This window comes from Drosophila subobscura, chromosome A, assembly GCF_008121235.1.
Source record: "Drosophila subobscura isolate 14011-0131.10 chromosome A, UCBerk_Dsub_1.0, whole genome shotgun sequence".
In the NCBI taxonomy this organism is placed as follows: Eukaryota; Metazoa; Arthropoda; class Insecta; order Diptera; family Drosophilidae; genus Drosophila; species Drosophila subobscura.
The window spans coordinates 19,327,089-19,351,298 of record NC_048530.1 but is presented as its reverse complement, the minus strand read 5'-3'; the positions used below and the strand labels follow the sequence as shown (position 1 = coordinate 19,351,298).

Sequence of the window (24,210 nt, the reverse complement as noted above, 5' to 3'; positions counted from 1 at the left end):
TCCATCTCCTCTCTCTCTCTCTCTCTCTCTGTCTCTCTCTCTCCACAAGCTCGGACAGCTGTAACTGTAACTGTATTTGTATTTGTATATGTAACTGTTAGTGAATCTGCTTGCTGGCTTGTATCACAATGCCAGTCACATCTGCGCTTAGCAGCTCATGAATATCGTATTAACTTTTACTTTTCGTGGCGCCACTGAGTCTACGTGTTTGGTTTTTGGCACTTGGCTCTTCGCTGTTGCCACAGGTTACCAGTTGCGGCCTGGGCTTGTCGGGCTGAGATTCCTGCAGAAGGGTGGGAGGTGGAGGTGTTCTACCGCAGGCAATACGGATGCCACTGCGACAGTTAAGCGACAGCTACCCAACTCCTGCATCACCATCACCATCACCATTGCCAGCCAAAGTCAAAGTTGTCGCTGACGTTTCCATCACAGTCGTCGGGTTGCATAATGTACAAGGGCAGGTCGCTGACATTACTGTCTTTTGGCATTCCAATAGCTGTGCAATACATAGCTTTAGAGCGTGGCAACAACCAATTACCTACTGCCACAGGAAACTCATAAAAGATGTTGCAGTACTTCCTAAGCTTTAATTCTTTGGAAAGAAAGTGACAAAAACTGACAGAAAGGAACAATGCAAAAAAAACATTTTTATGGAATGAATTGAATTATTCAGTGATAAATGACAAACGTGTCTTCTTCAGATTGATCAGCGATTTGGTTATTTTGAGACATTTCTCTATTGACTCTTTCTTTGATTCGTCATCTGGTTCAAAGAAGGCCAGGTCCGATCCAGCTTCAGATATTGACACTGACTCTTGGTCAGACTCTACGTCATCGCGCCCGTTGCCGACCTGGTTTGGTTCAAAGTTGGCTGGGTCTTCGCGCGATCCAGCACATGTTTCAGATGTTGGCAATGATGATACTGAGTCACCGTTCATCTGAGCGTCGTCGTTGACCTGGTCTGATTCAGAGTTGGACATAGACCCACCCATAACCTCTTCTTCGTCCAATACAGTTGTGGATGATCCTTTATCGCTGGAGTCTTGCTCGCTCTCGTCTCTATTGTTGAGTTCATTCCCTGGTGCCGGCTCAACATCGTCGACAAGCTGGTCACGCGGCTTCATCTTCAGTCAACAAAAGTACAGCACGTCACAATTTGTATTTCAATCTGTGGTAGTCGGCGAATCTGTGGTACTCTGAATTAATTCGGTGCTAATATCAAAGAATATCAAATATTACTTACTTCTATTTGCTTTAATACTTTCCGTAATAGTTCTCGCCACACCAGAACAATTTGTAGTGAATGAATAGTGCTTTAGATTCTAATTGACACAGTTAAAACAGGGCTTACTTGCACAAAATTTCGTTCGACCGACGATTTAGAGCTTAGAGTGACCAAAGTGGGCAAAGGGCATGGGCTTGGGTTACTATTTTTTGTGCCATCGATATCATAGAATCGATTTCATAAATTGAAAAAGAGATAAATCTCATTTTTATTGAATTTCTGTGCCGCCGGAACTGACTTATCCAATACTGCGGTGTTTACTCCACCCATTCTTGTCCACCAAGCTCCATATCCACTCTGAAATAACCAGAAATACCCAGAGAGCATGCACTTTTTCCACTTTGGTCACACTGGGCCTTTCTGTCGCAAGAAAACCAAAACCGCCATTCCGTAGGGAATGACCACATCAATCAGAACACCGAATTAAGATCATATTGGATCCTAATTAAAGCAAGCATGAAGAAATGTATTTGCAGTGGCTTCCGCCACCCCCCGCAGCTTTGCTGATTCTTTGTTTTTTTTTATGTAGCTCATTCTTTCTCGCTCGCACACTCTCAGTGCGCTCAAGTGCTTAAAATTAAATAATTAATTAAACTTCAGCCTCAGAGCGGTGCCACTGGAGACTCGGCAGGAGTCAGCAGTCGGTCTCCATCTCCATCTCCTCTCTCTCTCTCTCTCTCTGTCTCTCTCTCTCCACAAGCTCGGACAGCTGTAACTGTAACTGTATTTGTATTTGTATATGTAACTGTTAGTGAATCTGCTTGCTGGCTTGTATCACAATGCCAGTCACATCTGCGCTTAGCAGCTCATGAATATCGTATTAACTTTTACTTTTCGTGGCGCCACTGAGTCTACGTGTTTGGTTTTTGGCACTTGGCTCTTCGCTGTTGCCACAGGTTACCAGTTGCGGCCTGGGCTTGTCGGGCTGAGATTCCTGCAGAAGGGTGGGAGGTGGAGGTGTTCTACCGCAGGCAATACGGATGCCACTGCGACAGTTAAGCGACAGCTACCCAACTCCTGCATCACCATCACCATCACCATTGCCAGCCAAAGTCAAAGTTGTCGCTGACGTTTCCATCACAGTCGTCGGGTTGCATAATGTACAAGGGCAGGTCGCTGACATTACTGTCTTTTGGCATTCCAATAGCTGTGCAATACATAGCTTTAGAGCGTGGCAACAACCAATTACCTACTGCCACAGGAAACTCATAAAAGATGTTGCAGTACTTCCTAAGCTTTAATTCTTTGGAAAGAAAGTGACAAAAACTGACAGAAAGGAACAATGCAAAAACATTTTTATGGAATGAATTGAATTATTCAGTGATAAATGACAAACGTGTCTTCTTCAGATTGATCAGCGATTTGGTTATTTTGAGACATTTCTCTATTGACTCTTTCTTTGATTCGTCATCTGGTTCAAAGAAGGCCAGGTCCGATCCAGCTTCAGATATTGACACTGACTCTTGGTCAGACTCTACGTCATCGCGCCCGTTGCCGACCTGGTTTGGTTCAAAGTTGGCTGGGTCTTCGCGCGATCCAGCACATGTTTCAGATGTTGGCAATGATGATACTGAGTCACCGTTCATCTGAGCGTCGTCGTTGACCTGGTCTGATTCAGAGTTGGACATAGACCCACCCATAACCTCTTCTTCGTCCAATACAGTTGTGGATGATCCTTTATCGCTGGAGTCTTGCTCGCTCTCGTCTCTATTGTTGAGTTCATTCCCTGGTGCCGGCTCAACATCGTCGACAAGCTGGTCACGCGGCTTCATCTTCAGTCAACAAAAGTACAGCACGTCACAATTTGTATTTCAATCTGTGGTAGTCGGCGAATCTGTGGTACTCTGAATTAATTCGGTGCTAATATCAAAGAATATCAAATATTACTTACTTCTATTTGCTTTAATACTTTCCGTAATAGTTCTCGCCACACCAGAACAATTTGTAGTGAATGAATAGTGCTTTAGATTCTAATTGACACAGTTAAAACAGGGCTTACTTGCACAAAATTTCGTTCGACCGACGATTTAGAGCTTAGAGTGACCAAAGTGGGCAAAGGGCATGGGCTTGGGTTACTATTTTTTGTGCCATCGATATCATAGAATCGATTTCATAAATTTAAAAAGAGATAAATCTCATTTTTATTGAATTTCTGTGCCGCCGGAACTGACTTATCCAATACTGCGGTGTTTACTCCACCCATTCTTGTCCACCAAGCTCCATATCCACTCTGAAATAACCAGAAATACCCAGAGAGCATGCACTTTTTCCACTTTGGTCACACTGGGCCTTTCTGTCGCAAGAAAACCAAAACCGCCATTCCGTAGGGAATGACCACATCAATCAGAACACCGAATTAAGATCATATTGGATCCTAATTAAAGCAAGCATGAAGAAATGTATTTGCAGTGGCTTCCGCCACCCCCCGCAGCTTTGCTGATTCTTTGTTTTTTTTTATGTAGCTCATTCTTTCTCGCTCGCACACTCTGCCTAATGCAGCGGGCGAAGTGATGTAAATGTAGATGACATATGTAGCAAAAATGTAAAATACCACTAAGGTGCGGATATACTGACTGAGTACCGGGTATAAAAGTTGTGTAGCGTACGAAGCGTCTCACAAACGTGACATTAGTTATTAGTTATTAGTGGTGATAGTTCCGCTGATAGGCAGAAAAGTGCAACTATGTGCTGTTAAGCGCAAAATCATTTAGGCGCACAACCACAAATATAATATTTTACAATATCAAAATTTGTGTTAAAGCAAGCAGTTATGTATTTGTTGAATGTGGTAATATTCTGCTTATTTATGAATATTTTTACACTTACACTTTTTAATGTGCTGAGTGCTTGGAACCACGAACCGAACTAGTAGTCATCGATTACTCTCGGAACCAGCACTTGCTTCCGACGATGCGTCGTTGCCAGACCCCGATTGGGCTGCCCACATGTTAATTTATTATATTTACATATTATTTGTTAAAGCTAGGGAGCTGGAAGACGACCATGCACAGAGAAAGCACTGCAACTACTTAAAAATGAATACAATAAGTATCCGTATTTTCCTTTCACGAAATTGTACCTGGACGAAACATAATTGAGTAGAAATTAAATGTAAACAATGGGAACAGCCTGCAGGGGCTCAGCTGGATGCATAATTCTGAAAAGCTCATTGGTTACACAATTTTATATGAATACACATACAGATATCGTAGCAATAAGCTAGGCAACCACGATAGGTGTAATTTGAGTTTATTTTCTTGCAGGTAAACAGCTTTTGACTTAACCGATTGCACTGCGACTCAGCCTCCGAGAGTTTTTGCACAGCTAGCGACAACTAGGAAGGAAGATGAAGTGGATGGACTGTGGACAGTGGACAGGGTACAGGGGACACACCTGCTGTCGTCTCAATTTTATGGCCCAGCCTCCTTCCCTCTGGCCAATGTCCGAAGTGCAAAACAAAGGAAGAAGATGATTTATGCGCTCGCTAAAAAGTTTTGCGGTTCGCTCATACTCTTGCCCGCGCTTCTTTTTTTCAGCCGCTGTTGTCTTTCGGGAGTGGGCGTGACCAGGTGGGGCAGGACCAAAAGAGCAAGGACCAACGCCGAGCGGTGTGAGAGCAATCTTCATAAAAGTGCGGCCACCACGAGTACTTCACACGCCACACGCCACACTCCACACCCCATACACTACACTCTATATTCCTATACTCCACATTCCATAAGAGGAAACTCCGCAGCGTACTCATGGCCATGCCACATACAACATCCCAATTATGAAGTTGCACCGCCTTCCTGTTGGACTGTGTGTGGAGTGTGGTGGGAAGAAGGTTGGTGGTCTTACGGAGCAGTGTGGGGCCATGGAGTCTGCTTCTGGGTTCCGTGTGGGGTGGGAGGGAGTTTTGGCAAATGCTGCCTGCAGGTCACGTAGCGCAAATAATGAACTTGGGCCTGGTGACTGCAACCGAACGCCAACGCTGGAGACCGTCTACCATCCCAGCATCCAAGTATCCAGGCAGCCAGCATCTAGCGCAGTTTGTTTTGCCCAGCAATGGCCTGGGCGGCCCAAGGGGAGGTGGATACTCGGATGCTCGTACTCTCAGCGTTGGTTAAACGCCCGCTTTAATGCCAACAACTATGGACCATTGGAAATGATTACGGGTTACTGATTACTGCTCGAGGGTGGGGGTCGTTCAGGGTGGCCTGCCATTCCGAATGCGATGCGAAATCGGATGGCAATGAGGCAATGGGAATGGGTATTGATGGAGCTAAACAACAATCGGAAAACCGACTGAATTGTGGATAAATCTATTGAGAATTTTTGCGGATTACGCGTACGAATGAGAGAGAGAGAGTGCCGGAAGACAATTGCGAGGCTAAGCAAGACATAACAATTAGCTTCGGTCAGTGGTGATTGTTTCAAATCTGTAAGCTCTACTCTTGATGATTCAAGACACAAGGATTTCTATTAGATCTGCTTAGCTGCACCGAACTGTTGTGCTTTCGCGACTTCAAGATCATACCACAGCTCTGAAGTACAACCAAAAATAGAGCATAATGGAAGGGAAATAGCATATCTGTCGCCCAATGCTGACATCAAGTATCATATCATTCGTGGCACAGCAATCAGCTACAGCAGGCACTTTATGGCCCGCTTCCGAACTGCCCGATCAGGGGGCATTATTGGCCATCAAAGTCACCAAACTGTCATTAGTGCGGACATCGGTGAATGCCGCATATTCAATTTGCTCCCATATTGATTGACTAATTGAGCAATCTTGATAATTTGACTGACTGACTGACTCACCCGACCCGAGCCAAGCCGAGCACCGCACCGCGCCGCGCCGAACTCCTCCACAGACCCCGTTGTGCCATTCATAATTCACCAAAATTATACACACGCCACGAGTGCATATGTGTATGTGTATGCAGGTTTCAATCAACAAATTAACCCCAAGAATTGACCGCATTATTTGTTTAGACTGTTTGTGCGTGCGTGCGTGTGTGTGTGTGTGGGTGTGTGGTACAGTGGGGTGCTACGATATGCGATGTTCATTATGGCCAGGTCGAGTGTACAGGGTCAGCTGGGAGAGTGCGTACTCAATGGCCGGCCAACCAATTGACGAAATCAAAATGCTTAATTAATAGATTAAAACTGAATTATGTTGGGCAACTACACTGCCCTACTGCTCTCTCTCCCTTGTCCACGCCAATCTGTCAGTCATTCAATTGAAACGTAAATAATAATTTGGATATTGGAACAAAGTTACCAGGCTACAGGCTACAGGCTACGAGCACTATTCGAACTATTCAAATCAAATGAACTTGTCGAACGGAGCAGCACACACACACACATACGGATAGAGGGATGGGCAGAGGGTGGGAAGGGGGAGTGAATATGAATATAATTACAGGCAATTGTTGGCACTGAATTGCAGTTGGTACAGTGGGCTTGGCAGCCCTCTACGCCTCACTGCCGCTCCCTAATAACATGCCAACCACAATGCAATGGCAGTGAGCAAAGTGCTCTTCAAGTACTCGTACTGCTGCCTGGGAAATGCTAAATGAAAATTGAGTGTTCCATTGCTATACCTCTCTCCACCTCCATCTCTGTCTTCTTCTATGGACAGATATTTTATGAAACTCCAGCCATCCAGTAAATTATCGATAAATGCCACACTGGAGTTTAGGAAACCACAAAAAAATGTACTTTGATAGTTGTGTCATTATTGCTGTGGTACCCGCTCCGGTTCCTTCCACAAAAATGAATACACAAATAAGCTGAAATAAAATTCTTCATCGACTTGAATTGTATTTACGGATAGGCTCATTTTTAAGCGCTTCTTGACTGTGATTTCTTCTCTTAAGCATAAAATTTTGTTACAAATTAAATCGGTAAACACACAATAAAATGTCTGGGATCGGGCTTACAATAGTTAGCCTCAAAGGGCATGCAACTGTTTCCTGCTCGCTGTGGGTACGATAAGAACATTATTAAATGTGATTTTAATGGCTCAACGGTAATGCACGAAGGCGATAACAATCCCCTTCGCATTTATCAATAGCCATACCCACGTGCTCCGTTCATATTCGGGTAATTAGCAAATGTTTGGAGTGGAAATCAAACGAATAAGCGAGTGCTTGGGGTTCGGGCCGGGGATAATTTCCACAGAAATATCCAACCAAATAAATGTCACAGCAATCAGCTTGTGGGTGTGAGCGTGTGTGTGTCTGGCTGTGTGTCTGTACAAATATTGGAGTGGTGTGCTGGCGGTGCTGGTGGAGTGGGATCTTTTTTGGCAGATGGATAGTTGATGGCCTCCGGCTATGCGAACTACAATCACGCCAATAAATATGCAACATGAAATTGAACACACACACACACACGCAAGAATAAACAAACACAGAGACGGCAGTGTGGAATGTGTGTGTGTGAGGCAATTTTGCATTCCTAATGCGACAAGCCAAAAAAGAATTCATAACAAATTTACAAAAATACATAACGAAACATAAATAAAATCCCAAAAGCAGCTACGACTCCCTGTCCATCCCTTCCCTCCTTTGTCCTCCACTAAAATGTACAAATATTCGAATTACGTATGTACATACATATTTACATACATAAATAAATATATATTTACACGGAGAAAAACGCGTTTTGTGTCTTAAGAATATTAAAAGTAGAAAATTCCACTCGTGCTAGTCGTTAAAAATTCATTTTTTTCTTTAAAAATATCGAATGGTAATGGAAGTATTATAATTATATTATTTTAGCACACATTTGATACAAAAATTATATTATTTATTTTATTTTATTATTATTTTATTCGATTATTTTAATATTAAAATTGAATGTGTTAATGTGTGGATAGAACATTCCATCAATATCCCAGTCAAATGCTTTGTTATTTTCTCTGAGTGCATGTACATAATCGTATTCAGGAAGATAAACAACGCGCGTTGCGGCTTTCCAAGTTATGGATGGATGACTGCGTGGGGGGGCCAGCATGAGGAGGAGCTGGGCTTGGCTGTGGCCCCTCCCGGCACAAATCAATTGGATTAGAAAATTGTCAACGACAATGTCATCGGGGAAGAGAGGTAGGGTAGGGCAGGGCTGGGCAGGGCAGGGAAGGAACAGAATGGAGCGGAGTGGTTGGTGTTTGTGTGTGGCGCTGGAGGCAAGGACGCCGGCAAGACGACGCTGAAAATGTTGCAGCTTACATTGATAAATTATGGATAAAAGCGACAAGCAGCCAGCAACAACGATAACAAATCGAATAAATATTTATGAAACTAATGAAATGACATCAGCGGGATTTGCTATCCACATACTCGTATCGAAGTATCTGTTTATCTACGAGAATGTATCCTTGTGGCGGTGTATCTTTGTGTGTCTATCTGTGTGCCACTGGCGGCGTTCGTTTATGTTAATCTGTGTGCGTTTTGAGGGCGGAATGTGTGAATAGGACGCACCTTAAGGACGAAACAGAATCATAATCACAATGATAGCGACTGAGACGATGATATTTTGATGATGGGGATGATGAAGCTCCGCCTCGCACGACTAGAAAAACCTTTTAGAATGTTAATGACTTCTGAGAGTTTTCCCTCAACCTCAACCTCAACCCCAGCCCAACGCCCAGCCGCATTCCAAGCAAAGGGCAGCGGGAAAGGAAGAGCCAACCATGATGTAATGTCTTCGTTGGCTGAAGGCATATTTTTATTGCTCTTGTTTCTCCGGCTCGGGGAGTCGTTAAAAACACAAGCCATGACAAGGCACGAAAAATGTTTTCTTTCCTCGGCCCCAAAAAAAAGTTTCAGCCACAGAAAAAGGATTACTTTTTCGGGAATGGCGAGGGAAGCTTGGTTTATTGGGATAATTAAAATATGAATAGGCACGCACTAGTGCGACAAAGACGGGGACAGATAGAGAGAGAGAGAGCGGGAAATGGCTGGCGTGACATTTCTATTATTATTTACTTATCATAATTGAATATTTTTGTTGTGCATTGCAAATTGCATTCTTTGCAACCCTTCCCAACCCTCCCCCAAACAATTAAATGTCCTTTGTTTCCTAATTGAAATTTATTGAATTTTTTCCACTCATCGCTTGTGTGTGCCTGTGTGTGTGTTGGTGTGAGCAGCTGAAAGTGCTTTAATTAATTAATTTGGCTGCGTTTTAATGTTAACTAAACACGCAAAATCGTTTTCGCAACCTCAAAAGCCCATCAAGTCGGCAGTTGAAAGCAACGGAGCAGAAACGAACTGAAAATCAAAGCACAAATGAAATCGAATGTTGGCAATCGAGACGGAACGAAACGAAACGAAACCCTTTAGACACTCCAGTTCGATTTTGTTTGGAGGGAAATCCAAGGAAGGGATTGCTAATCTATCCATTATTTGATTCCTGAAGGAGGATTGGCCCAAGGTGAATTTACTGGCAAGGTGAGGCCTTCACCACAGGGCGATTTCTTTCTATGCCTCTGTAGCGCTTGGCTCTCTGAGCGTTGTGAATATTTTATTAAATATTTTATGTCTCCCACAGTTGTTAGTAAATTAACCTATAAACCAACACAAAATATCTCAATCCAGCTGCTTAATTCTTGCACAAATATCCCTTTATATATACGAGTACGAGCACAAGTCAATGGCGATAAACCCAATATTCACAGTATCCTTACCTCTTCCCCATAAACTATCACTTACAATGAATGGTTGCTTTGTTGTTGCCTCCTAGAGCATTGCCTAGTCCATCACTCCTCTATCGCTGGGAGTTTCTTCGTGTTTCGGAACAAAATTGATGAGGCAGGCGGTTGGCGTTTGGTGCCCCTTTCTTTTCTGTTGTACCCCTGTAGCCCTGGTGGCAGTGCAATAAACATTTAACAGCGTCAACATGACAAAGGATATCATGGCCGGGCATTGCAAGACTCTGACCCACTTTCTGACCGCAAAAAAAAAAAATAAAAGCGGAACGGCACAGGGGTCGAGCGGTGCGATTTTGGGGGTCGAATCAAGTCGTGTCGAGTGGAGTCAATGAGCCATGAGGAGCAAATCGATTGCTCGAGTGCAGACCGCAAACGAATTTGAAGACGAGACCAAATACCCTAAGCAGCTAATGTGTTTGAGGTTGAGAGGTTCTACCGCTGCTGTGCAAAGCTACAGGAAACTTGGGACACGAGCACGGGCACGGGCACCATGTTGCAAATCAATTTCGCAGCACGCTTGACAGTTGCCGGGGCTGGGCGAGAGATAGGTGTGGCGGCAGGCCCAAACGGGGATTATGGGATGCAGAGGATGGCAGCGGCGGAACCCTGCATCAAGTCAAGTCAGCCATCCATCAAAAGCATTTGGCGCCCGAAGCGTTAATCGTTGTCAAAACCTGATAAAGACTGATTGAGTGCTTAATGGCGTCGCTGGGCACAGCAGCATCGTGTCCTGGAGATATTGATGAAGACGTCAATCGTCGCTGCTGGGGGGACGCTGTATGATAATCAAGTCGATGTCCCCGCAAATAGAAAAGTAAATCTGGGCAAAATGAAATGCGCGGCTGTGGGCCATACACAACGACACTGCCATGGCTCTGAAAATACAGTGATGAGGAAGATGAGGATGATGACGACGCTGAGGACGAGTCGGAAATGGGCACAGATAGACGGTATACACGGCCTAGGTAAGTCAACGACGCTGATGAAGATTGAGCAGTTTTCTTAGAGGGAGTCGAGTCCTTTCGAGTCCGCTTCCTGATTTACTTTGAGCACGAAAATCTTTGCTTTTTAAAGCCAAATATTTGCTATTTATGAGCGGCAAAGGACCAGTGGCACACGCAGCAGCAGCAGCAGGAGCAGCAGGAAGGGAAGGGCAGGGCAGGGCATATCGGACTTTTCCCCTGAGCATCACTCCATCTGATGCCGCTGTATTCCGCTCAACCCATGGGTAATCCCCTTAGTCGAGTATTCGCCCCACGAGCCTGCCAACTTGTTTTTGGCTTTTCCCGTGTTTTCCTGGGGTGTGGGGGCAGTGGATTTTCAATTGCAGCGCTGGGAGATGCATTTGCATATGGCTCTGTGTGTGGACTGCATTAGAGAATGGCTGCCATGTGTGTGAGTGTGTGTGTGCTTGGTGTTGCTGTTGCTGTTGGTGCTAGCGCGTATAAGTGAGTGTGAGAGTTGGCTGCCTTAAGCGGCTGCTGGTGAAGCGCCACAGCACTTGGCACTCGGCACTCGGCACATGGCAGATGCGGAATTTTGCCCTGCTGTTTACAGAGCAGCAAAAGATGGAAAAATGTGCGAGCGCAAATAAAAACGTGCTCCACACACATCCAGAAACACACAAACAAACACACTGAAACATGAACAAACATCCACACACAGGGCATGGAGTATTTTTTAAACAACAAACAGAAGTTCTTGTTTAAAAAGAAACCCAAGTTTTTGTAGAGGGTCTTGGACGTGGTAATACGAGTATAGCTTTAAAAATAAACACAAAAAAAAATAAGTTTGTCTATTTTTAATGCAAAATATGGGAACTGGCTTTAAAGCTTTTAAAAGGGAAACTGTAAGCATAAGTTCTCAAGACTAATTAATTACGGATTGTGTGCTGGAGGATCTTCATGTCGAAGGGCATTCCCGTGCTCTAAATCCTTGGTTATTCTCTTGTGAAAAGCCTCTTGAACTTATTTGGAAACAGCAAATGCTAGGTATTCCACACTTCTACAACGAATTCACTGAATTAGAGTTTGAGCTTTTCGAAATGCAAGTCTGCTCCTCAACTCCCTCGTGCGATTGTCTTCGTTTAAGTCTCTGTTTTATGGACTGGGTCTGAATGCACTCTTCGTGTACAGAAAAACCTCCACCCAATCATTTTATGGTAATCAATTTCAATAAGCAATAAACAATCAATATGCCATGTGCATCATGCGTTGGATCCCCCGCCGTTTATTCGTTCATTCACTGCCCCGACCTGAAGCTGAAGCTGAGCCTGCAACTGGAACTGGGACCAGCCACATGGCTTTTTAAAGTCGACTCTGGGATGCTTTTGTCTTTTGTTGATGCAGCTCCTGCTGCTTTGGAATTCCATGCTGCTGCAGCTCCTGCTGCTCCTCCTTTTTGCTACTGCTGCAGGCTTCAAATTGTTCCATTTTCCACTTAAACGGCAGGCAGCAAGTCAGAAATTTATGCATGTCCACTTGCTCTTAGCGCCAACGCCATGCCACGCCTCCAACTCCCCGAACATGTGCGCCATCTCCCTCTAATTCTACCAGCATCTTCTCTCTCCTTCTAACTATCTATCTCTATGTCTGTGTGCAGTTATAGCTGCAATCATAGATTTCAAACTGAACAATTCACGTCAATTGCAGTTGGATTTTGAAGAGGAGTGGAATGTGTTGGGCGTGGGGCTTGTACAGGGGGTGGCTGTGGCCAGTGGCCAGTGGCTGTGACAGTGCAAGTGGCAGTGGCAGTGGAACCAACCGGGTGCACAGAGCGAGAGAGGTCAGTTGAGGGACCCACCGACTGTTCAGTAAGGTGTTGGCACTTTGCACGGTTGCAATCAGGGTGAACACAGCCTCGGTGCCAGCTCAAACCCTTTGCCACTTCAGCTGTGCTGGAAATCAGAATCGAACGCTGCACTCGAAGTCCGAGATGGGTTTGGTCAGTGTCTGGTTGTGGGTATCGGTCTGGGTTTGCTTGTGGGTGTTGCGTGGCCATGGTATGGCTTGGTCCCCGGGGCGAGGGCAAGCCATTGTTCGGGGCGGTTCAGTTTAGTTGGCCAAGGTAAATACATCATTAAACATGTAAGGCAAATGCATTGTCAACAGCAACTGCAGCACTAATCGAGTTCTGTTGCTGTTGTGACTAGAAGGAGTGGGGACTACTGCCATTTGATGTTCCCTCACCTCTCCTACCCCGAAAATCAGTACGCTTTTCCCTGCTCTACGTGCTCAAGTGTGTTCCAATTGTGTGTGTGCACCTGCACTGGTATAGGTGAGTCCTCCAATTGAAATACCAACTGTGCGCGCAAGTATGTATGTCCAAGGCCCAAGACAAATTCACATTTTGGGTCATCACGGGTCCTCCTAGCTTTCAGCCCCAAACTTACGTTCAGCGAAAATTTGCTTCACCTTCAGCTCCGTGGAGACTGTGTCCGCCTGAGGAAACTGTCCGCCTGAGCATGCTGTCCGCCGTATACGAATGCCCGTAGAATTGTTGCCTCACAGGGCCCTTGGTGGCTATTTTGGTTTTTGTGCTCTTTTGCTCGTTTTTGTTCTGGTATTTGGGCTTGTATTCGTGTTGGTGTTGGTATTTGTGTTGTCCTTTGCCGTTTGCCAGGAAAGTGGTTTTCATTTAAAGCGGAAATTAAAAAATGTCCAGCCGCACAGGCATCAGCGCTGGGCATCCATATGTGTGTGGCTGTGTTTGTGTGTTTGTGGATAAAAAATTGCAAAAAAAGACTAAAGACAACGAGAAGGGACGTGTGAGACGCTTCTTACGCGTCACAAATTTTATACCCGGCACTCAGTACTACATCTGCAACTTAGCGGTTATTTGTCAAATTTTAAATTTTTTCTTCATCTGTCATCTACATCAACAACACTGCTCACGCCAACACGCTCCTTTAGCTCGCCACCCTCCCCTAGAAACACACACTGCAGAGTCAGGGCAGAGGCAGAGGCAGCGGCAGAGGCAGAGGCAGCGGCAGAGATGTGTCAGGGGCAGAGGCCATAAACAGCGCGAAGCAGAGTGTGAATGCTGCGGGACGGGGTGGGTTTGGCCACTGCAAATTAATTTCTTCATTGTGGCTATAATAATGATCCAATCGTATCCCAATTTGGTGATCTGATAGATGTGGCGGAATGGCGTTTTTAGTTTTTAGCTATCTTCAAAATTGTAGAGTTGTGAGGTTTTCGCCCTTTTGCGGAGGCGGAAGGGGGCGTGGCTCATTTTTGAAATACACTGGTTTCAGTGTGAGCATACAGCAGTCTGGTGCCAAAATTTGGTGGCTCTAGCTCTTATAGTCTCTGAGAACTAGCCGACAAACAAGACGGAAAGACGGACGGACGGACGGACGGACAGACAGACATGGCTCAATCGGCTCGGCTATTGATGCTGATCAAGAATATATATACTTTATGGGGTCGGAAACGTTTCCTTCTGTGCGTTACATACAACCGTTATCCGCACAAATACAATATACCCTATTTACTCTTGGAGTACCGGGTATAATAATGAACCACCATCAGGGATTAACAAGCGTCACGTTGGACTCTTTCACTCTGTCTCGCCGTGCATCTCCCTGTCTCTGTTTGCCTTTCATCTCTCTCACTCAGTTACGCCCCATATCTCACGCTCCCTCCATTCGCCATGCACTTGCTGAGCTTCAGTGAAAGTGTTATCAATACCAATCCATGCCACAAAGAGACACAACACTGCGAGAATACTCGTATTTACATTTGTTTCTTAATAATCTGCGTAGTTTTTCATTTGTTTTTGCCGTTCTTTTAGTTTATCGATATTAAACTGGATAAGAAAATGCTCAAAAATGAACTACATCATCGCTGACGCTATAATCCATCAGATAAGTTATTTAAATAATAATGAGAAACTTAATATACAAACCAAAAGCACATTATTATATCGACAAGGAACAAAACAAGCCACAAATGATAACAATTAATGATTAGAAATTAATTTCGAACCTGTTGCTAACAGAATTGTTCAATTTGTTTCATTTTCAGTGTACAATAAACCGGGAGACGGCAAGTTGGAGCTGCAAAAATGCCTTTTATTTATTTATTCGTCGGGCTTATTGTTTTGCTCACTGTTTTTGTGTGCAAACTCTCCTCTGGACTCCCTCTGACCAACTCCCTTGGCCAGTGCTGCAACACTTAATATTTATTTTCAATTTCATCTATTTTCCGCTTGTGCTGCACTCTCTGTTGTCTTTCTATCGCGCGCAAGGTGTCACCTTTCTCGGGCTCTCTCTCTATCTTCCAAACACTCCCCAGCTGTCTATCCATTAGCATTAGAGATCCACCAAATTGCCAGCTTCGATGCAGTGCAATCCAAAAAACACTCGCAACGGATTTAAGCGGAAATACCACCAGCGGTGGGTGGATATGTGAGATTTTTGCCTTCGAGGATAGAATAGTATGTGGAAAGTAGGATATTTTCAAAATATTGTAGCTCTATTTTTGGGAACAAGATCTAGAAAAATATATATAAGCCGAGAGAAATAATTATTAATTAGAGATAATATTTATCATTGTTTAGTAACTCCTTCATTTGAATCAAGATACTGCCTCGATGCGCGACATGCCTCTTTATAGAAGAATATATTAAACAGAGGGCCACCTGCTCCCTCTAAGGCAACCTGTAAGCCTCTCCGAACAGGCTGGAGTGCCATTATATATTTGACAATATGAATACGAAATGTGAGAATCAATAAAATGATATTTGCACATGTCGGACTCGACTAGAATATCAGGGAAACGGAAACTGTGGATACTCCGAATATGACTGCGACTCTGGCGTGGGTGTGTGCCCCAGGCCCGCCCAATAGCAATGCTGAAAAGGTGCGGACCTCTTAGCCCCACCATTGACGACACATTTGACTCCGCAGATATATTTATAGCGACACACTTTATCATCATCATCATCGTCGTTTGCTGCTTCGTTGTCGCCGTTGTTGGCTTTGGTTGTCATTATTGTCCTCATCGTCCTGGTCCTCAGTTTCGTCGTCGTTGCCGTCGTCGGCGTCGTTGTCGTCGGCAATGACACCTCATTGATGGCAGGCTGAGTCCTTTTGGCAGGCTCTCCGACTGGCTACACGTTATTGCATTTGTCCCGCCATCCCTGCCCCTTCTATTCCTCTATGTGCATCTCTGTCTCCTTCCCTACCCAGCAAACCAAACCAAAGCTAACAAAATGATATCGTAAATGTGTGAAATGCTAGACCCAATGCTAAAAAACTCTCGCAAATCACTGAGTTTGTGGCAGTTTACGATGCTCGCAAGTTTACTCTCCAGCTGGAGCTCGTTTCCAGTCACATTTGCGAGTGTTTTGCGATTCTGTTGCGAGACTCTCTCACAAAAGGTGCGTTGGGTTGGCTGGGCAGTTGCAGTGCCTGTCTGAGCTTTACAACTTCAATCAAATTCAATTGAGTTCAATTCAATTGTAACGTATTGTATTTTTATTGAGGCATAAAAAAAGGGAAGCTGCCGCGACATGTGTGTCTCTCTCTCTCTCCCTGTGTGTCTCTCTGTGTGTGTGTATCACTGCCTGAACGTGTGTTGTTGTGCTTGTGTGAGTGAGGCACACTCTCGGATTTAACAAGTGCGACATAATGGCGCTGACAAGCAGCAAACTGGAAAGGGTCGCACACAAACACAAACACAAATATACACACACACACAAGCGTGGAACATCGCAATCACTGACACGCAGCATAAGGCTTTTCCACTGTCACACAGCTTCGCACTCCTCACCCCCTCACCCCACTCACCATTCTTTCCCCTTCTGTCATCCTGCCAGCTTCTTTCGGCGACGACTTTTATGACTTCAATTCAATTTGTTTACGAGCCAAGGGCTCCCAAAGTGTGAACCAGCAGCGAGCGGCAAGCGGCAAGCGGCAGGCAGCCTTGTGCCATATTCAAAGAGCTCCTCCCCCAACCCCCTCCCCAAAACACACACACACACACACACAAACACAAAGTATGCTATGCTAAATAAGTAACTCGTGAGCGGCAGCAACAACAAGGTCACAGTCACCAGCGCGGCAGGAGGGGGCAGCGGCGGGGCTGTGGCAGCGACAGGTGATGAGCGTAAAATTTATGCAGCCACATGTAAGGCAGACACCGTGAAAGTTGCCCAAAGGGGAAAGGCATCTACGCGCGGCAGTGGCGCAGTCAGGGCGAAGGTGGCAAATAGTAGCGCGGCTGGTGGCAAGGTACCAGTGCCGGAGGAGTTCCCATTAGGTTGACAGATTTTTCGGTATTATTGTCACGTCACGTCTGGCGGCGGATTTGCAGCCCGAACCGGCCGGCCCCCAACCTCGGCTCTGTGGCACATTAAAGCAGCTGCCACATATGTATATGTATGTTGCAGGTGGCAGGTGGCAGGCAGAATGGCTTTAAGACTCTCTCCCGAGTCCACTAATTAAGCAAAGTCAAGTGGCCGAGCTGCCGCCAGGTGGTCGCCACACAGCCCCGGTTGGTGGGTTGGTCGTGTCGTGTCGTGTCGGGTGAGGTCGGTTGCCTCTTTGTTTTCCCCCCGAAGTGCAGCCAATTAAATTCCACGGATAAACACAAGACGTCCGAGGGGCGCTGGCGGGGCCACTGACTGCTGAGGTGACTTTGGATTTGTGGCAAAAGCATCGCCAGGCCAAGAGGAAGTGAGCGGGGAGTGGGGCACTGAGGAGATTGGTGATTCGCGCTGCCTCCGGCATTTTCAAGTTTCGCACAAATTGAATTTCCAACAATTTTTGCCGCGTTGGCGTTATGAAGGGGTTCCCTGTCCCCCCACTCCTCTCAAGAAAAGCAAAAGGGAGCAGGAAACCCCCTAATAAAAGGAGAAGCGGAAAGAAAGTAAGCAACAACAAAGGAAACGGGAGATGAAGTGCCAGTACAATGGGCAACAAAGGGTTAAATGTTTGCTGAAATATCCTGCCGCTCCTTCACCCTTACACAAACCGATTTCCATTCAATTCGCAGGAGTTATCAGTGCCAGAACACCGAGGTTTTGTCGTGGATAATGAAAAAAGGAAATATCCCGATTTTGTGTGGGTGCCTGGGAAGTAGTTCCGCAGCATTTACCTTGGAGTTGGTTCACCAGTCGTGGGCTCTGTATCAATCTGTGTCTGATCTGAAAGTAACACAATAAAAACGTCATTTACACAATTAGTAACACAGCAAACAGTTGCTGTCAAGCGCAGTCCCTGCATTGGGTGACACAGCGATCACCTTTTTATGGCCGCCCATTGTGCTTAATTCGCGAGGGGTGCAGTGTTGAAAACGGGTGGGAAAAGAGGCTTGGGGTGTGCCTCCAAGTAACGAGAAACAAAAAACCAGTTAACAGCATTTTAAAATTACAAACAAACAAAAAAACCTAAATCAACTCGAGGATGACGTCGCCTGCCGCCTTAACTCCGCTCTGGCCACAGTTCCCCCACTCACCCATCCACTCATCCAAACCATCGCCCCACCCACTGCCCATTCCCCCTGCGATGCTCTTAAGCGGCGGCAATCGCGTTTTTGCACAACTTTTTCAGACGTAATAAAAACGTTCAACTTTTGCCTAGTGCCTTGCATTTTTCTTTTTTCTTCGCTTGCTCTGCCTTTGGTTTTCCCTTTTTTCCCCTTTTCACATTTCTTTTGTATTTTTTGTTGCTTTTGCTTTTGCCATTTTCATTTGCCGGCGCTGCAGTTTTCCTAGTTGGCGCAATTTTCCGCGTTTTCATCGTTTTAATCGATGTTGGTCAAAGTTGATGGCGCACGGGGATGGCGGTAGGGGGGCGCCGGCTGGATTGGAATTCCGGGAGATGGGGCTTTTGGTCTGGCAGACAGACAGTCACGGCAGCACCAGCACCAGCATCAGCAGCACCAGCAGCCATCGACAAGGACTAAAAATCTTTGTAACCATAATTAAAAGTTGTGCTGCCTGCAACTCCTTCTGCCGCCCCATCGGGCAGCACCAACCACGCCCCAGCTCCATGGCACTTGTGGTGCAAACAATAATTAATTTAAATTGAAACATTTTAGCGCGCTTACTGCTTCGGGATCGGGAATGGCAGGGGCAGCAACAGGATGCGGATAAGGATAAGAGGACAAGAAACAGTTTGATAGGCAGAGCAGCAAAAGATGGCGCTGAAGACGAAGCCATTAAGAGGCGTGCTAAACGGCATTCGCTTCGCTCCTTTGAATTGTGCGGGAACAAAGAGTAAACCCTCCCAAGATAACTAATTTCAAGAGATTTGATAACTTCTTAGGGCAGTTCTGAATGCTCCCATTTAATCTTAAAATAATTTAACATCTCAGTTTCCGTGAGTGCAACTATTTCTTTTGGCATCAAGACACTCACATTATACATTTTTATTGGCCAAAGGTCAGTTGGGGGAGGGACCTTCTCGACTGCTCAAAGAATTTAGCACACATTTCAGGCAGATGTTGCATTAAATTCCAATGCACATATTTTCCATTGAGCCCGGCCGGACTCGAATATTTATTGAATATTTGTCTAAAATGTTATCAGCAACTTGGCCAAAATGTATTTTATTTTATTTTATTTAACTATATTTTCGTTTGGTTTCCTTTCGCATGCGAATATTTATTGTTGCCCAAATGCTGAAAATGTCGACGCATTCGAGCGGTAAGTAAGCTGAAAAATTCCATGTTGTGGCAGCCCAGGACTGCCCGGACGCCCTGGCTGCCTGTTGTTATTGGTATTTTGCCTTTCAAATGGTTAGCTCTCTTGGTTGTGGGACATGCGAGTATCTGGCTAATTGTGATTGCATGTAGCCGAAGCATTTTTAGGGAATTATCTTTGCTTAATTGAACAACAAAACAATTAATTCACGCACTTGGTGTGGCCCACCTCTATTGATTGTTTCATCTATTGATTTTTCCGTTCACTTAAGTCGAACTATTAGCCAGATGTGGCTTTAAGGTACCAAGAGGAAAGGATTTAACAGAAAGGGAAAGCCTCATGTCGACGCTACAATTATTTTAGTAGATTCAACCCATATTTGTTGGTGAAAACATTTCTATTTTATTCTCTGTTGGATGAAAATGTTTCATTGTAAATCAATCGACTGGTTAATGGTAAAAAAAAGTAATAATCCATTGCTGATCTGATGCATTGGATGCATTCTTAGGTAATTTGATTTGGCCCAAAAAACACTTTCGAAGTTCAATTAGTCGTGAATTGATTGGCCAATTTATTGGATGAAGTTACAGATTTATTCATGGGTTAAATATTTAAATACTTGTTGACTTTCTGTGTGAAATAATTACTTGGCGACTGTGTTGGTTTTGTTGACAAATTGATTGCATATTTTATACATAGTTGATTTCAAATATGAATTGATTTAGTGACGCACAACTCCACAAGTTTAAAGTTGCCACAAAGGTGACTTGAAGGGGAAATAATACTCAGATTGATTACCATCATGTAATGAGTGTATCAATGCCCATGGTGGCCGTTGTACGACTGATTGCACCTTTAGAAGATTGCCAATGCGATGACCTGACGAGGCTATTTGCATTATCGCCGCAAACCAGTTGCAGCAGCTGGCCCTGCCCCAGTCCCAGCCCCAGCCCCAGCCCAGGGGCCAGTGGCACTCCCTCACTCCGTGCTGCAACTCCGTCAAAAGAGAGCAACAACAAGTAGAGCGAGAATAAAGAAATATGAGACGGAAATGCCGCTGAATGGATGCGGCTGTCAAATGCCGTGCAATTTGCCATGCAACGTGCCACGTCCCCCACTGCACCACCCGACCCGGCCAACTGCCAAACTCGACTCAATCTCAGCTGCGGCAATAGCGCAACACAGCAACAGCAGGAAGACTGCGCCGAGGGGGAGTTGCACAATAATGTGCGTGGGTTGCATGCCACACACATACACAGAGGGAGAGGGGCAAGAGCAGCGAAAACCCTGTGGAAAACGGGGCCATCTGGCAATCTATCTCCGAGCGGAGCCATGAATTTTCTGCTGAATAGAGTGGAGTGGAGTGGAGTGTAGTGGCGGTGTCCCTGGAAGTAGAATAGAAAGTGGAATGGGAATGGGAAGTGGCAGGGTGCTGAAGGAGCATGTGTGATGTATTGCTTTGTGTGATTCTGACAGAATTAGCAGCTGCCGCTGCCGAAAATTGCACAACAATTGCCGACTTGTCAGGCAGTCCGGCCCCCGCCACACGGCCACAAGTGCCTCCCGCTGCCCCGCAGTCCGACAAAGTCGCTGCCGGGAATAAAGTTTCACATCTTCGATAAGCGAATGGCCGAACCGAATGCCCAGCCCTTGTCCAGCTATTCAAAGTGGAGTGCACCGACCCGTCTGCCGCCTCCAGCCCCAACCCCACTGTGGCTGCCACAGAAAGTTGCCCAAGAGCGGGGGCCGAGGAAGTCGTCAGTTTTAATGTACTTTCGGTCTCCAAGGATATATTAATTTGGTTTTTATGTAGCGCGCTTTTAGGTCGGCGGCATATTTTTATGTTTATTAGCCATTAGCCAGGCTGACCACAAAGTAAGAGCAGAATTCCGCTGCCAAAATGGGCAAATAGACAGAAGTCCGAATGCTGAAGAGCGATGAACGTGGAACTTTGCCAATTAAAAGTTGATGCGACTTAGATTAAAGGTTACCAAATCAAACGAAACTTTCCTTGGGCTCGCAGGGGGAATCGGTGGAAGGGTGCGCTATAATTTTTGAAAATTAATGGATCTCTGATCAGACTCCGGCTGCTCAAATTCATTTTATTTCTCCATAAAAGTGAGCCTGTGAGAGCCTCTTCCTTTCCCTTCAATATACTTATCTTAAACATGTGACAATGTCCGTGTTGTATTCCTTGTACATATTTGTATTAAGTTTGGCTGATTGAGCGTTATTCTCAGCAACATATGAAGCTCAGAACTGTCTTCTCTCTGCCCATTGTACAGTCAACAAACACACACTTGCCCTTGCACCAGTATAGCGGAGTGCACACACAATAAAATAACTTTTAATTACGCACAACTAAGGTCTGATTTGCATACATATGTATGTGTGTCTGTGTCTGTGTCTATGTCGCTTCCTCTCTTCGTGGCGTTCTGTAAAGTCTCTCGTAAAATGTAATTAGAGTTTTGTGTAGTGAAGTTGTCAGCTTTTGGATAACCGAAAACGAGCGTTTTAACAAGTTTAATTGGTGCAAAGTTGCACACAAGTTTATCGAGTGAGTCCCCAAACCATTTTCAACTTTCTACAACTTTCTCAGCTGCGATATGTGTGTGTGTGTGTATTTATTTATGTGTGCATTCCGCAGTTGCAGGATTGAGTGGCCGCCAGCCGAAAGTTCGCTACAAATTGATCAACATTTCCATCCATAATTGGATCATTTTGATGGTGCTTTAAAGTCACCTTTTCTGGCTGGTCGGGGGAGTGAGATTAGCACATTGCGGTCTGCGGCTGACACGGATACCCCCGCTCCTCCCTGACCATAAAAAGACAGGCCAAGACCGACAAACTTTCACCAGACAACTTTTGTCATCTCATTCTCAGTTCTCAGTTCTGAGATCTTTCTATTTTTTTTGTTTGTTGCTTAGCAAAAATTTTAATATTTACTAACTTATGCGGAAAGTGGCAGCCGCTGCCGCTGCTGCTGTTGTTGGCTAATGAAATGCAGTCTCTGCTGCAGAAAAGTCTACTCCTGGAGGATGAAAAAAAAGAACCAACCAAATGGTAACGAAACGGGGCAAGGAAAAGGCAAAGGCAAAGTGTCGGCGGCAACTTTTGCCAGCTGCCAAAAGTGGAGACAGTTGATAGCCCCACTTCTGGAGGGTCGGGGACTGGGGTCTCTGCAAACTTGGCCCTAAGTAAATGCTCCTCTCACCTGGAGAAAGGTTTTTGCTCCGCTTTCTGTTCGCTGATTCTGGCAAATTGCCCAACAACAAAGACACCAGGCAGCAGTGTAAATGCGAGGAATTTTCCACTGGTTAACAAATTGAATTGCCAGTCAGGCAATCTGTTCAATTCTCATTAGAACACATTTGCTTGGGTTCCATAATTCATAAACTTGTTGCACCTTCAGCAAGCAGTCAATTAATTTGCCATTAATGCCATTAAATGTACCTTAAATTCGAATGTTTTCGATTTCCCACAGCCATGGCAACACGTTACACGTAGAGCCACCCAGAGGCTTTTCCTATGGAGCACATTGACAATTGGATACCAATGCCTGTCCAGAGCAGACGCTGAAGAGTGAACAATTGACATGACCCCCGGGTGCCCAATGGGGGACTCATCCATGGCGAGCCCCCGCTGGAGCCGGCGGGGCTCATGCTGAAAACAAAAGTTTGACTGAGTGAGTCCTGTGACGTGTGAAAGGCCAAGAGCAACAGCGAGGGATCGAACACTCATTCCATACTGAACATGATTTCCCGCCCCCTCCCAGTCTATACACCCCACCACCCTGTCTACCTCTCTCTCTCTCCCTTTGAGCCATTCAGCCAGTCTGTCTGTCAGTCTGGGTCCAGCTTCCACATTGATTTACGTGGGAGAAGGAGCTGCAGCTGGAGCTGGAGCTGTAGCTGGGTGGTTGGGGCACTTGGGGTTGCTGGTCACTTAACGCTGCAAACACGCTTGCTCGATTTCTGTATTACACTCGTCCCCGGCAGTTTCCCACCCCTGTAGCTTCCTTCTTCTTTTTTTTCATAACTGTCTGCCTCACATTTTATGGAGTTTATTAATTTGAGTGCTTTTACCCCCTGGTGACATGGTTGTTCATGAGGCAGCGTCAGTGGCAGCGGCAGTGGCAGTAGCGACGGCTCAAACAACAAATGGCGATACTTGTTTTATTGAATGACCCCCATAGAGGGATGGGATGTGGACTTGTTTGGGAGAGAGCGTCGTGGCGGAGGAACGAGGGTCCTCCAACGCATGTGTCGCATCTGTCAATGAAAGTAAACGGATTGGCTTTCAAATATGTGAGCCACTCCTCAGGCACCAAACGGCCCTTGACCCTACCGGCAGCTGTCATTTGGCATTGGCATCGGCATCGGCATCCTTGTCCTCGTTCTCCCACTCGTCCTGCCAGTCGTCTGGCAATTGATTCTCAACTTTGTCTGCCACGTAGTTTAAAAATATTTCATAAATATTGGCACTACCGATTAAGCAAACTGAAGCGAAGGGCAATGGCAATGGGCACGGGCTGGGGCAGGGGCAGATGTGAGTGTAAGATTGAGAGCAAATA

The 24,210-nt window shown here is 45.5% G+C and overlaps 2 protein-coding genes across 2 annotated transcripts; both read right to left on the bottom strand.

The window, feature by feature from the left end:
* Positions 1–383: 383 nt before the first annotated feature.
* LOC117903235 lies at positions 384–1,373 on the bottom strand. The gene is made up of 3 exons (XM_034815135.1): positions 1,244–1,373; positions 689–1,186; positions 384–496 (listed from the first exon to the last, which is right to left on the bottom strand). Exons 2-3 carry the CDS (start codon positions 1,122–1,124, stop codon positions 384–386), a joined length of 549 nt encoding a protein of 182 aa, XP_034671026.1. The 5' UTR covers positions 1,125–1,186; positions 1,244–1,373.
* A 946-nt stretch (positions 1,374–2,319) lies between these two features.
* On the bottom strand, positions 2,320–3,306 carry LOC117903234. Its single transcript, XM_034815134.1, has 3 exons — positions 3,177–3,306; positions 2,622–3,119; positions 2,320–2,432 (listed from the first exon to the last, which is right to left on the bottom strand). Exons 2-3 carry the CDS (start codon positions 3,055–3,057, stop codon positions 2,320–2,322), a joined length of 549 nt encoding a protein of 182 aa, XP_034671025.1. The 5' UTR covers positions 3,058–3,119; positions 3,177–3,306.
* Positions 3,307–24,210: the final 20,904 nt, after the last annotated feature.